This window comes from Carcharodon carcharias, chromosome 7, assembly GCF_017639515.1.
Source record: "Carcharodon carcharias isolate sCarCar2 chromosome 7, sCarCar2.pri, whole genome shotgun sequence".
NCBI classification, from domain to species: Eukaryota; Metazoa; Chordata; class Chondrichthyes; order Lamniformes; family Lamnidae; genus Carcharodon; species Carcharodon carcharias.
The window spans coordinates 76,958,953-76,974,092 of NC_054473.1; the positions used below are offsets into that span (position 1 = coordinate 76,958,953).

Consider the following 15,140-nt stretch of genomic DNA (forward strand, 5'->3'; position numbering starts at 1 on the left):
CTGGCCTCCTCCATGGCGGGACCCGCCACAGAGGCTGCAGCGAGCCAGCTAAAAGTCCACTGACTTTCATCAGGACTGGGCAACCCAGCAGCAAGTGGGGCCAGAAAATCCCGCTCGTATTCCTGTTTTTAAAATCCTGAATTCCTCTTGGCTATTCATCTGGCTTTCTTCTCCCTGCTAAAAGGAAGTAAATCTTCTAGAGTCCTTGTAGAAGTCTCTTCACTCAATCCTCCTGAGTTTGATCGAACTGACTTCCAGGAACAAGGTACTTGTTCTCGGTCTTTAAATCTCCAAGAAGTCCCTCTGTTCAAATGAGGGATCTGTTCTTAGCAGCATTCTGCTCTCACAGCAATAGCTTCCTTGCTTATTCACCCAGCATCTCTCTCTCCAGGGTTTCTGAGTCTGTAAGTCTGTACACAGCAAGGCCGACTGCTCTTTCATTTGTGTTCAGATGTTAAACCTGGCACCTGACCTTCAATAAGGCTTGACCTGGGCATCCTGTCCCCATGCCAACCAGATTGCATTAGTTTGTCCATCAGGCAGAATTAGTAGAAATAATGCCCCCCCTCCATTACTCCATTTTACTTTGAATTAAAGGAGACAGTTTAAACATTACCATCTTATAAAGCCTCACATTCGTAACAGGGGCTACAGCCAGTGAAAGAGAAGATTGGGGCTATTGTTGTGCCCCAAATTCAAAAGATGTGCCTGGGCTTAGATCTTTTCTAGTCATGGTTCAATATTACTCCTGATTTCTGACTGAATTTGCAATGGTGTTAGCTCCACTACATAAACAGTTGAAGAATGATGTGAAATGGGAATTGTCTAAAGTGCAACAAGAAGTTTATGATGCATGTAAAGAGAAGCCTGACCAGTGATGCACTACTCTTTCATTACAATAGAAATCGTGGTCTGAAGTTAGCATGTGACACTTCAAACTTTGGAGTTGGGGCAGGGATTAATTGTGTCATGGATGATGATCAAGAGAAGCCCATAGCTTTTGGGTCATGTACTCTCACCAACAGTGAACACAACTATGCTCATAGAGGAAAGGAAATGCTTGGAATCATTTTAGGAATCAAAACCTTCCAGTTTTCGTTGGGTAGAAATTTCACGCTGGTAACAGATCATAAACCCCTAGTAGCTGAAACCAAAATCAGCAACATCAGTGATGGGAGTGTCAAGGATGCAGCAAGGGGTGTGTTTCTCTCACAGTATGACTACAACATCGAATATCACAGTTCAAAAAAGAATGCTAGCGCTGATGCACTGTCACGTTTGCCACTTGAGGACAAAACAATGTTTAAAATCCTGTTTTTAAAATCCTGAATTCCTCTTGGCTATTCAGCAGGCTCTCTTCTACCTGCTAAAAGGAGGTAAATCTTCTAGAGTCCTTGTAAAACTCTCATCACTCAATCCTCCTGAGTATAATCAAAATAGGGGTAGGATATGGATGGCTTTCATAAGCTGAAACTTAGAAAGATTCAGTGCTGAAAAGGGTCTGTGAACAAACATTCAATGGACTTAATTTGACCAATGTACAGACAAGGAACTGAAACGTTCCACAATCTTCTCGGTAAGTTATCATACGAGCACGGCTGCGTCAAGTGGGGTCACAGAGTGGTGGTACCTTGTTCTGTGAGAATTAGGATCCTGGCAGAACTCCAGGCTGAACACACAGAAATAGTTAGTATGAAATCTATAGCAAAAGATTTTGTTTATAGGCCTGCTGTAGGAGACAGTGATGTAGAATCACTGATTAAAGTGCTTTTCTTTCAGAAGGAGGAAGTGGTGAAATGTAGTCATATGTTATGTTAATGAGATAAGATGCCAGAGCATGTGCAGTACACAATGATGCAATAAACTCACGTGTGAATTGGTCATAGTGGAGTTGGTGTTCTTCATTTGTGCCTCCCAATAGGTAACAGGTAAGAGTTGTTTTTGCATTGTGGATGGGAGAGAAACCTCAATGGATGAATTCATACATGGCATTTTGGGAAAGAATGGAACAGATTTGGGAGCTGACAACACGTTCAAGGATTTTGGAGAGGAAGAGGAGGTTGTAGATGGGATGGGAGTTTGCAAGGACAGTGGGGGTCAAGAGTAGTTTTTTTGAGGAAATGGGTGAGGAGATGGCAGATTTAAAGGAGAGAGGGACAACACCTGGAGATAAGCATTAACAATACAAAAATACAGTGAGACCTTGGGTACCACATTATCACTGTAACTGTTGCCTAAATATTTTAACAGGGTTCATGAGACATGATTTACTATTGATAGACAAGAGAGTCAAGAGTTATGGTGGGGGCGGGCAGACAGGAAAGTGCAGTTAAGGCCACAACCAGGTCAGCTATGATCTGTCTGGCTCTTGTGCCTATTACACCTGTCTCTTTATGGGGTATGTGGAACATTCCTTATTCCAGTCCTACTCAGGCCCCCTCCCACAACTCTTTTTTTAGTACATCGATGACTGTTTCAGTGTCGCTTCATGCTATTGACTGGACCTGGAAATACTTACCAACTTTGCTTCCAATTTCCACGCCTCCATCACCTTCACATGGTCCATCTCTGACACTTCCTTGACCTCTCTGTCTCAATTTCTGGTGATGGACTGTCCACCAATATTCACTACAAGCCCACTGACTCCCACAGCTACCTCGACACAGCTCCTCACACCCTGCTTCCTGTAAGGACTCCATCCCATTCTCTCAGTTCCTTCACCCTCCATCGCATCTGTTCTGATGAATCCACTTTCCAAAACGGCGCTTCTGACATGTCTTCCTTAACCGAGGTTTCCCACCCACTGTGGTTGACAGGGCCCTCAACCTTCGCTGCTCCCAATCTGGTCTCCTCTACTTTGGAGAGACCAAACGCAGACTGGGTGACTGCTTTGTGGAACAACTTTGTTCTGTCTGTAAGCACAACCCAGACCTCCCTGTCGCTTGCCATTTCAACACCCCATCCTGCTCTCATGCCCACATGTCTGTCCTTGGCCTGCTACAATGTTCCAATGAAGCCCAATGCAAACTGGAGGAACAACACCTCATCTTCCACTTTACAGGCACTTTACAGCCTTCCAGACTTAACATTGAGTTCAACAACTTCAGATCATGAATTCTCCCTTTATTCAATATTCATTCTCATTTCTTAATTTTTATTTTTCTCCACTTAATTGTATTTATTTTCATTTTTATTTATTGTTTTATCCTAACCTTTTATCCTATTTTCAAACTTTTTTCCCACCAACGTCCCCACCCCACCCCCACACCCACCCCCTCAAGGGCCACCTGTCACTTGTTCATGTTGTTCTTTCCAGAGTGCTTACCCTTGTCCTGCTGTTATCACATTCTACTTTCTGACCTTAATGCCACCATCAGCACCTCCTTTGGCCCTTACCACTACCATTAACACCCCTTTGTCTTTTTGCACATGACATCCTTGTCAATCTCTCTTTTGCCCCCACCTATCGCTGGCCTTCTATCCAGCTTCACCTACTTCACCCTCCTTAAACAGTATAAATTTCATCACATTTTTACTTCTCTTTAGCTCTGAAGAAGTCATACAGACGCAAAACATTAACTCTTTTTTTCTCTCCACAGATACTGTTAGAACTGCTGAGTTTTTCCAGCATTTTCTGTTTTGGTCTTCGCTATGATCTTGGTGGGGCAGATTGATGGGCTGAATGGCCAACTGCTGTTCCTAAGGGCTATGTTGCTATTGACAAATCCATGTTGACTCTTTCTGATCAGCTCATATTTATCTAATTGCTCAGTCGTTCTGCACCATTACAGATTCTAGTAAGTTCCCCACAGCAGATGTTAGACTAACAAGGATGAATGAAGAAAGTTTATGGCTTCAGCTTATATCAGAACCAACATTGTCGATAAGGATCGCAGCCCCCAGCTCCATCCAATTAAACATGAGAATTGTGATTGACATTAGTGCTGACCAATCAACATTTAGAACCAGTATGTGCTGTACAATCACCATTGTAACTGTCAATCAGACTAGTCACACTGATTGACAGTAGATCCGATCAATCAATAAATCGAATCTGATTAACAGGCGGATACAGACAGGTCCAGCCAATCAACTATCCTTCTAGGCTCAGCCAGCCTGGCCCAGCCAATCAGGACTGTTGCAGCCCGGCTCAGCCAATCCGGTTTGAGTGGCGCAGGGACTCGGCTGCAGCGATGCCGGAGAATGTGAATGTGAAGCCCGAGGCGGCCGAAGGCCTGGGTCGGCTCCGCTCCTACCACAGCCGGGAGCGCTCGGTTGTCACCTTCTGTAACTGCACAGGCCGCAGTGTCCGGCCCGTCTGGATCAACTACCGTGGAGAACCCGTCCCGTACGCCAAGATGGCGGCACAGAGCGGCCGCAGGATGAACACCTTCTTGGGTAAGAGGACAAGTGTCAGCGGGGTGGGGTATATGGGTGGGTGATGGGGGAATTGGGGTAGGTGATGGGGGTATTGGGGTGGATGATGGGGGTATTGGGGTGGGTGATGGGGATATTGAGATGGGTGATGGGGGTATTGGGCTGGATGATGGAGCTATTGGGGTGGGTGATGGGGGTATTGGGGTGGGTGATGGGGGGTGGGTGATGGGGGTATTAGGTGGATATTGGGGTGGGTGATGGGGATATTGGGGTGGGTGATGGGGGTATTGGGGTGGGTGATGGGGGGTGGGTGATGGGGGTATTAGGTGGATATTGGGGTGGGTGATGGGGATATTGGGGTGGGTGATGGGGGTATTGAGGTGGGTATTGGGGTGGGTGATGGGGGTATTGAGGTGAGTGATGGGGCTATTGGGGTGGGTGATGGGGCTATTGGGGTGGGTGATGGGGCTATTGGGGTGGGTGATGGGGGTATTGAGGTGGATATTGGGATGGGTGATGGGGGTATTGGGGTGAGTGATGGGGGTATTGGGGTGGATATTGGGGTGGGTCATGGGGGTATTGGGGTGGGTGATGGGGGTATTGAGGTGAATATTGGGATGGGTGATGGGGGTACTGGTGTGGGTGATGGGGGTAGTGGGGTGGGTGATGGGGGTATTGAGGTGGATATTGGGGTGGTGATGTGGGTATTGAGGTGGATATTGAGGTGGGTGATGGGGGTATTGGGGTGGGTGATGGGGGTATTGGGGTGGGTGATGGGGGTATTGGCGTGGGTGATGGGGGTATTGGGCTGGGTGATGGAGCTATTGGGGTGGGTGATGGGGGTATTGGGATGGGTGATGGGGGTATTGGGGTGGGTGATGGGGGTATTAGGTGGATATTGGGGTGGGTGATGGGGATATTGGGGTGGGTGATGGGGGTATTGAGGTGGGTATTGGGGTGGGTGATGGGGCTATTGGGGTGGGTGATGGGGGTATTGGGGTGGGTGATGGAGGTATTGGGGTGGGTGATGGGGGTATTGGGGTGGATATTGGGGTGGGTGATGGGGGTATTGGGGTGGGTGATGGGGGTATTGAGGTGGGTGATGGGGGTATTGAGGTGGATATTGGGGTGGGTGATGGGGGTATTGAGGTGGGTGATGGGGTTATTAAGGTGGGTGATGGGGTATTGAGGTGGGTATTGGGGTGGGTGATGGGGTATTGAGGTGGTTTGGGGTGGGTATTGGGATGGGTGATGGGGTATTGAGGTGGGTATTGGCGAAGGTGATGGGGTATTGAGGTGGGTATTGGCGTGGGTGATGGGGTATTGAAGTGGTTTGAGGTGGGTGATGGGGGTATTGAGGTGGTTTGGGTGGGTGGTGGTGGTATTGAGGTGGGTATTGGGGTGGGTGATGGGGTATTGAGGTGGTTTGGGGTAAGTGAGAGGGGTACTGAGGTGGTTTGGGGTGGGTGATGGGGATATTGAGGTGCGTGATGTGGGTATTGAGGTGAGTATTGGGGTGGGTGATGGGGATATTGGGGTGGGTGATGGGGGTATTGAGGTGGTTTGGGGTGGGTGATGTGGGTATTGAGGTGAGTATTGGGATGGGTGATGGGGGTATTGAGGTGGGTATTGGGGTGGGTGAAGGGGATATTGAGGTGGGTATTGGGGTGGGTGATGTGGCTATTGAGGTGATTTGGGGTGGGTGATGGGGGCGTTGAGGTGGTTTGGGGTGGGTGATGGGTTATTAAAGACGTGTGTTTGGGGAATTTAAGGTAGTGAGCTACTTACGTTGGCGCTGAGTGAAGTTGTCTCTTGCCTCCCCTTGCAAGGTTTTGTTTTCAAGAATTGCTTTACTTAATCTGCCTTATTTGTTATCCCTCAGGTCACCCCTGGATGTTCCGTGATGCAGTTTCTGATGACCGGCTTCTTGTCAATGGGCACGAAGTCTTTGTACCACCCCCTGGGCAGGTTAATGAAGTTGGACAACCTCGCTACATCATGGTTAACATCACCATACCAGGTAATAGGCTGCAAAACAAAAAGCTCTCCTGATTGGCATGGAAGCTCATTACAGGCTGTTCCCACTACAAACTCCCCTTGGCTCAATGACAAAGGTCCTCCTGCTCTGGCAGTGTCTAGCTTTTGCCGACACAGCCAGTCTCATTTTGGATGCTGCACTTGTCTTCAATGCAGGAAAAGATTTGGATCCGGTGTTCCCTCTCCAGGTGAGGGCAACATCACTGACATTCCTCAGATGGCCCCTCCCTTTCTCCCTTTACAAGATTACCTCCATAGGTTTGCAAAATGAGAATGAGCACTTTCCCCAATGTTTGCAAAAAAACTGCTTTGAACAGTGAGCGGAGGAGGGAGAAAGCGCCTGCTTCCTGGCACTTGAGCTCCGTATTTTTGGACAGGTCTGCAGTGGACACACATTTAGCTGGTGAAGGAGCTACTTCATGTTCCAAGGATTTGAATAAAAATTAAGCTGCATCGTTTGAAGAATGTTTTCTGTATTGAATTCTGCCTTCTCTGCTGGCATGACAGTTGTGCAGTTATAAAAACATAACCCAGACCGTCACCACCCAGTGATGGTCTGGAATGCGCTGCCTGGGTGGGTAGTGGAGGCGGGTTGCCTCACATCCTTTTAAAAAGTACCTGGATGAGCACTTGGCACGTCATAACATTCAAGGCTATGGGCCAAGTGCTGGTAAATGGGATTAGGTAGGTCGGTCAGGTGTTTCTTGTGTTGGTGCAGATTCGATGGGCCAAAGGGCCTCTTCTGCACTGTGTGATTCTGTGATCCTGTGAACTGATCTAGCTGTCACAATGTGGCTCAGTTGTTGGTACACTCGCCTCTGGGTTGGAAGGTCATGGGCATAAGCACCACTCCAGTAGGTTTGATGCCAGTGCAGCACTGAGAGCATGCTGCACTATCAGAGTTGCTGTCTTTAAGATGAGGTGTTAAACTCAGGTCCCATCTGCTCAAGTGGATGTAAAAGACCCCATGACGTTATTACGAAGAAGAACAGAGGATTTCTTCCTGGTGTCCTGGGCAATATTTGATCTCTCAACCAATACCTAAAACAGATAATCTGGTCATTAATTTTGTTGCTGTTTGTGGGAGCTTACTGTATGTTTAGTTGCAGCATTTCCTATATTTCAGCAGCAGCTACCTTTCAAAAGTACTTGATTGGCTGTAAAGTGCTATATGATCTCCAGAGGTCATGAATGGCGCTATAGAAATGTACATTATTTTTTTTCTCATTTAAGCTATCACGATGAACTGGAAAGGACTATGATATAATGAAATGTCTAGTTGAGGAGAATTTAAACTGTACAACTCATTCTCTTAAATTTTTATTGATAAATAAATTCAGATGCTGCTTTGCATCAAAGTTCAGATGGTGCGTTTTCTCTTTGTTCAGTTTACACATTAAAGGAGAGGTGTCTGCAAGTGGTGCGGAGTCTTGTGAAGCGGGAGGATTACAGAAACCTGGAGATTGTTGGATCGCTTTACGATGACCTGGAGGATCAGCCACAGGTTCTGAAAGATCTTCAGCGGCTTCAGCGACAGCTGGCTGAAACAGAGGAGACCCTAGAAGCCGATTAACCTTGGGTTCCTTCGAGCTACCTCTGTTTTCTGTTGCCTCTCCCCGTTTCTCCCCCCTCCTCTCACCAAATCGAGACTTGTATATTATATAAAGCCAAGCTGCAAGTGCCCTGGTCAAAATACAGGAGTAGAATGGACCACATCAGTCATTTAAAATGTGGCGAATGAACAGAGACTGCCCAGTGCGATTGCGGCGTAGAGCTGTGAAAAAGACTTCCTTCTGGTCATCTAAATACTTAGACATTTATTGTGCTGTAAATTTTAAATTTTTCTTCATCTTTCTCTTGGACCAAACAATTTGTTTTTTCAAATCACTGAAGTACTATAATGATCCCCTCCTTGTATCCCAAGGTAGTTCTGCAGGTGAATACAGCACTTGGTATGTTACTGGCCTGTATGGGCAACAAGGTGCCAGACTCCAGGTGGTTGGTTTGCTAATCTCAACATTGGATAATAGTCGGAGCGCTGCAGTTAACCCTAGTTACCAGTGAACTACAGAAAGAGGAGATGCAGAGTCAGTTGGCGATCCTGGGTTGACTAGTGCGGGGGGCAAGTGGCCTAAGACTCAAGCAGTGGTCCCTGAAAGCCAACTTGCAGTTTATTCCATAAAGAGGACAAAACTGGTGCAGGTGCACTGGGCAATGAGAAAAATTGTTAGATTGTGGTACTCGCTACCAAGTGGGAGTAGTTCAGGTGAATAGCATAGATGAAATTAAGGGGAAGCGAGATAAGTACATGCTGGATGTGCTGAGAGGGTTAGCTACATCAGTAGCAGAGTTAGGTCCTTCTGGTGGTTCATCCAGCTATGGGGGAATATTTAATGCCATTTGGTTTTGTAGTTTTCTGGGCTTCACTGTCATTCGACATGAAGGAGATTATATTGGCTGAGCAGTCTGGTGAATTCCCTATTGGACTTATTGGTGATGATCTTTTGTTTATAACTCTAGTTCTGGTCTCCTTTAGAATTACTCCAAGTGCGGTCTAACTATGTTCTATACAGGTTTGATATACCTTTCCTACTTTTCAATTCGATCCCTCTGGAAGTGAACCCCAGTGCTATATTTAAATGGCTATTAACCTGCATCATTACTTTTAGCGATTTGTGATTCTGTACTTCCAGATTGCTCTGTTCCTTTACTCCATTTAGACACTTACTTTCCAATGAATACGTTTATTTCTTTATTTTTCCATCAAAACGTACCACTTCACACTTATCTATATTGAAGTTAATTTGCCAGTTACACACCTATTTTGAAGGTTATTAATGTCTCCCTATATTTTGTTAGACTTTCTCTCTTCAGATCCAACACACCCGCCCCCACCACACACACACACACACACACACACACACACAAACACAGACACACACAATTTGGTATTGTCTGCCAATTTTTAAATTGTACTTCTGATTCAAGTCCAAGTCATTTCTGTAAATTGTGAAAAATGTGGTGCAGCACCACTTCCCACCTTTTGCCTTGTTGTGGCTTATGAGGTTTATTTTCCATTGCCCCACCAGTACTTTTGCAATAAGTGGCTGTTCTTCATATGTTAGCCCAGACAGTGTTAGCAAGATATTCAACCATGGATGCCATCACTGATCTGTGGCGCTCAGGTCAGTACTAACACCCCTGCTGAGATGATCAATTATTAAGTCTAACTAAAGTGGAACCACCGTCTTCATAACGCAAGCCTTGCCATGAATTTCCAGCAGAATTTTTGGTACCATCTCATTATATCTATTTTAGATGACTGCACCTGTCACATCTGAAGGCTGAACCCTTGTATATATTTTGTATGTAATATCTGAACAATTATTAAATGTGTGTTATACACATGTATATTGTATGCATTATGGTGGTGGTTCTGAAAAATGACACTGCAGTGATATCACGGGATTGTGGAGTATGTTAGGATTATTCTCAGACACTCACTATTGGCTGAGTCAGAATAAAAGAAAACTGATGAACAGGTTTTGGCAGTGATCCTGACACTGACATCTCCGTATTAGGAGGGGTCTGACACTGACCAGTCCCTGGGTTTGGGAGGGCCTGATACTGACTAGCCCCTGGGTTGGGGAGGGGCCTAACACTGACCAGTCTCTGGGTTTGGAGGGTTATAAATAAGATCAGAGAGTTGAATGTGTGGTGCAAAGCTTGGTGTGGGAGAAATGGGTTATGATTCATGGGGCACTGGCACCAGTACTGGGGAAAGTGGGAGCTGTACCATTGGGACGGTCTTCACCTGAATGCACTGCGACCAGTGCCCCAGCTGTAGAGAGTGCTTTAAACTAACTGGTTGGTGGGGGTGGGGGGGAGGAGTAGGGTTTGGGCTTTAAACTAAATATTTGGAGGAGGGTTTACATGAGGGGAAATTTGGAAAGTTGAACAAGGCAAGAGAATGGACAAGGCAATTGTGCAGGGTAGCTTTATGGGTACCAATAACCAGAGTGTGACAGGAAGGGACAGAGCATGCGCAGATAAGAGTGTTCCAGCAAATAAGGTCAGAGTAGGAAAAATGGCTCTAAACTAACCGGGGAAGGAGGGAGGGGTGGAGGGGGTGGGGGGGGGGGGGGGGGGGGGGGGGGGGTGGAAATCCAAAGATAAAAGTTGCATCAGAGAGTAAGGTCCAGGTAGTAAAAAAAATTGAAGTTTATCTGAATTCCCAGATATAGATGAACCAGTGTCACAAATAGAAATAAATAATTTGGATCTAATCGCCATTCCAGAAACATGTTTACAAAATGACCAAAGTTGGAAAATATTTCAAGGTACACAACATCTCAAAAAGACATTGGGAAAGGAGGAGAGATAATTCTGATGTAGAAGATAACATAAGTACATGAGCGAGAAAGGATTTTTGTTCAGAAAATCAGGAAGTTGAATCAATATGGGTGGAGATAGAAAACACTGGTGGGAGTAGTTGACAGTCTCCATAACAGTAGTTATGACATTGGACAGAGCATTAAACAATAAGTTATTTGAGTGTGTAACAAATGCAACGTAATAGTGTGGGGAACCTTAACCTTCCTATAGACTGGACCAATCAAATTGGCAAAAGTGGTCTGGAAGCTAAATTTGTAGAAAGCCTTTGTGATGGTTTCCTGGAGCAATATGTTATGGAACCAACTAGGGATAAAGCAATTTTCGATCTAGTATTGTGCAATGAAGCAGGGTTAATTAGCAATGTCATAATAAAAGATCCACTGGGAAATAGTGATCATAATACAATTGAATCTCACATTAAGTTTGAAAGTGACATACTCCAATCACAGTCAAGAATTTGAGTATTGCTGAAAAAGAAACTTGTCAAAGCTTTTCATCTTGCACTTTTCAGGACACCTCAAGAAACCAATATAAGAGGAAAGCAACAATTTATACTGTATAAGAAGCAAGTGCTGATTGGTTGGCAAGCGGACTCTGATTGGTAGAGGTGTTGCTGTGGAGAATGCACCAACTGATGGTGAACAACAGTTAACTGCCAAGCATTGTTTGAAATTTAAACCAGGTAGCTTGACCATGATTGGTCAAGGCATTACCCTGAGGAATGAGTCAACGGATGGGTTTCACTTATTTTGTTAGCTGAAACAGGCACAATGTGTGTACACATTCTGTCTGCAAAGGACAGGGCCCCTGTGTATTAATATATGTAGCTTTCTGTACACACAAATGTATCACACTGCAAGCCTGACTGACAATCTTAAATTGATTGTCAGCGTAATTCTTAGCACACTGAAGATTATTAAACAAATGTCCAATCGTGGAATCTATGTTGGACACTTTGTTTTGAGTTTTGTAAGCACAGGCTGGTTGGGTACGGCCTGTACCTTGCCTGTTGCGAACAGTGGGACAGACATGCTGTTTGATACGACCCATCAGTCTTTGGGATGTACAGCCTACATACCCAGCATCACACTGGCACTGAAATTCATATACCATATTACTCATTTGTATGATAGGCAGAATCTTAAACTTAAACAAAGCCAATTATATAGGTATGAGGGATGAGCTACCTAAATAAACAAAAAGGTATGGTGGTAAATAAAGTGGGGAACATTTAAAGAAACAATACGAAATGTTCAACCAAAGTATATTCCATTGAAAAACAACTCTGAGAAAATTTCATCCATGGCTTTCTAAGGTTAAGCATAGTATTAGATTAAAAGCAGAGGCATGTAATGTTGCAAAGATTAGAAGGATTGGGAGTGTTTTAGGAACCAGCAAAGGAGCACCAAAAAGTTGAAAAAAGGGAACAAATAGTATATGAGAGTAAACTAGTCAAGAATATAAAAATATCGTAAGAGTTTTTACAACAATATAAAATGGAATGGAAAAGTAAACATTGGGCCCTTAGAAGCAGAGACAGGAGAAATTATCATGGGGAATGCGGAAATGGCAGAGACATTGAATAAATATTTTGTGTCTGTCTTCACAGTAGAAGACACAAGTTACATACCAGAAATAGAAGGTAACCTAGGGGCTAATAGGAGTGAGGAAATTAAGGTAATATCAACAGAGAAAAAGTGCTGGACAAATCCCTGGGGCCTGATGGCCTACACCTTAGGGTTGTGAAAGAGACAGCTGCAGAGTTAGTGGATCTGCTGGCTATGATTTTTCAAAATTCTCTAGTTTCTGGAACAGGATCCAGCAGATTGGAAGTTAGCAAATGTAACACTGCTATTCAAAAAAGGAGAGAGAGAAAGCAGGGAACTACAGGCCAGTTAGACTGACATCAGTCATTGGGAATGTACTGAAATTTATTATTAAGGAAGTCTGAACAATACACTTGGTAAAGTATAGTATTAAAACAAGTCAGCATGGTTTTACAAAAGAGTAATCCTGTTTGAATTTTTAAAGATGTAACTAATAGGGTGGATAAAGGGGAACCAGTGGATGTGGTATATTTGGATTTCCAAAAGGCATTTGATAAGGCACCACACAAAAGGTTAATACACAAGATAAGGGTTCATTGATTTGGTGTGTTTATATTAGCACCGATGGAGGATTGATTAATGGAAAGGAAACAGAGAGTAGGCATAAATGGAGCATTTTCAAGTTAGCAGGCTGTGACTAGTGCAGTGCTGCAACCATCAGTGCTGCTGGGGTCTCAGCTATTTACAATCTATGTTAATGACTTAGACGTAGAGATAGAGAGTAATATATCTAAGTTTGCTGATAATACAAAGTAGGGGGTGGGAATGCAAGCTGTAAGGAGGACACAAAGAGGCTGCAAAAAGATATAGACAGGTTAAGTGAGTGGGCAATAAGGTGGGGGAAGTGTGAAGCTATTCACTTTGGACATAACAGAAAAGCAGAATATTTTTTCAAAGGAGTGAAACGTGTAAACTTTGATGTTCAGAGAGTCTTGGGTATACTCGTACAAGGAATAATAAGTTATGCAGGTACAGCAAGCAAGCAGGAAGGCAAATGACATGTTGACTTTATTGTAAGGGGATTGGAGTACAGGAATAAAGAAGTCTTGCTACAATGGTACAGATATTGATTAGACCACACCTGGAGTAGTGTGTGCAGTTTTGGTCTCCATATTTAAGGAAAGATATACTTTCATTGGAGGCAATAGAGCCTCCAATAGATTAGTCACTGGGATGACAGGATTGTGCTATGATGAGAAACTGAGTAAATTGGGTCTATATTCTCTGGCATTTCGAAGAATAAGAGGCGATCACATTGAAACATTCAATGACAGGGTGGACACAGAGGTTGTTTCCCCTTGTTGGGGAGTCTAAAACACGGGGGAGGGCAGTCTCAGGATAAGGGGCCGATCATTGAGGACTGAGATGAGAAGAAATTACTTCACTCAAAGTGTTGTTAATCTTTGGAATTCTCTACCCCAGAGGGTTGTTGATGCATATCATCATTGAATATATTTAAGGATAAAAGTTGGTCTTTCAGGGAATCAAAGGATATCGGGAGTGAGCAGGAAAGTGGAGTTGAAGCCCAAGATCAGCCATGGTTGTATTAAATAGCAGAGCTGTATGATCATCTCCTCATTTCTTATATTCAGTCTCTGGATTGGACAGGGGGTGGGGGGTTTGAAACTGACCAGTCTCTATGTTGGGGGTGAGGGTCTGAAAATGACCAGTCTCTGTGGTTGGGGGGTGGGGGGGGGGGGCGGGGATGTGGGAGGCGTGGGGTCTGAAACTGACCAGTCTTCGTGGTTGCGGGGGGGTGGGGGGGAGGAGTGGTTGGGGGTGGGGGGAGGCGTGGGGTCTGAAACTGACCAGTCTTCGTGGTTGCGGGGGTGGGGGGCGGTGGGAGGCGTGGGGTCTGAAACTGACCAGTCTCTGTGGGAGTCCGGCGCTTAACCGGATACGGAGTGACAACGTCGTCCATTTGTCACTCACGCGTCACTATGGCTTTGGGTTCTTGGTTAGTGAAATGTATCTTAAACTGATCCGGGTGTACTCAGTCCTGAGCTGTGGCTGAAACTGACCCCGGTGTACCCGGTCCTGAGCTGTGGCTGAAACCGACCCCGGTGTACCCGGTCCTGAAGAACTGACCCCGGTGTACCCAGTCCTGAGCTGTAGCTGGAACTGAACATGCAAAAGAGGAAGAGTCGCCCTCCGCGCAAATGGTAAGTCTTGACCATCCCTTCTGTGGCCATTAGCTTCCACGCTGCTTCATTGCTGCTGCTAATTCCCTGTCCTTTTTTTTATTCTCCGCTAGTATATCCGTCTGGGATAAAAATGATCCTGCTATTTATCCCCATCCAATAACCAATCACTGGACCATGCTGAAATACCAGGTATGTTACACAACACAGAACACAAGAACAGAGAGGAGCTGGGGGAGTAATTGTATCAACCACAGGCTGTGTAGCTGGACCTCCAGGCCAGGAAGGGTGACACTGGGTTACCCCAAAAATTGCAAATGTCCCCTTTAGGACACCAATATTGTGATCCAATCAAACTAAAAGGATACCAACAGAAATTTACGCTCACACCCACCCCCAACCAAAAATACCTTTTCAACTAAATAAGAATTACATATTGACATGAGGAGGTCTTGTGGCACAGTGGGTATCATTCCCTACCTCTGGGCCACTAGCTCCAGGTTCAAGTCCCACTTAAGGACTTGGTGGCCATGGAAGGTGCATTTGTAATGCGGCCAAACAGGTTGATTATCAGCCTGTAAAT

General features: G+C 45.1%; 1 protein-coding gene across 1 annotated transcript; it reads left to right on the forward strand.

Annotated features, from left to right (window-relative positions):
* The first annotated feature begins 4,160 nt into the window (after positions 1–4,160).
* vhl (von Hippel-Lindau tumor suppressor) lies at positions 4,161–9,821 on the forward strand. Its single transcript, XM_041192732.1, has 3 exons — positions 4,161–4,398; positions 6,260–6,397; positions 7,803–9,821. Exons 1-3 carry the CDS (start codon positions 4,194–4,196, stop codon positions 7,985–7,987), a joined length of 528 nt encoding a protein of 175 aa, XP_041048666.1. The 5' UTR covers positions 4,161–4,193; the 3' UTR covers positions 7,988–9,821.
* Positions 9,822–15,140: the final 5,319 nt, after the last annotated feature.

Bases quoted from the DNA above. Each gene is read 5' to 3' on its own strand.
- vhl (XM_041192732.1), top strand. From the start codon at position 4,194: ATGCCGGAGAATGTGAATGTGAAGCCCGAGGCGGCCGAAGGCCTGGGT. The intron at 4,399-6,259 runs GTAAGAGGACAA...GTTATCCCTCAG, and splicing joins CAGGATGAACACCTTCTTGG to GTCACCCCTGGATGTTCCGT. The intron at 6,398-7,802 runs GTAATAGGCTGC...CTCTTTGTTCAG, and splicing joins GGTTAACATCACCATACCAG to TTTACACATTAAAGGAGAGG.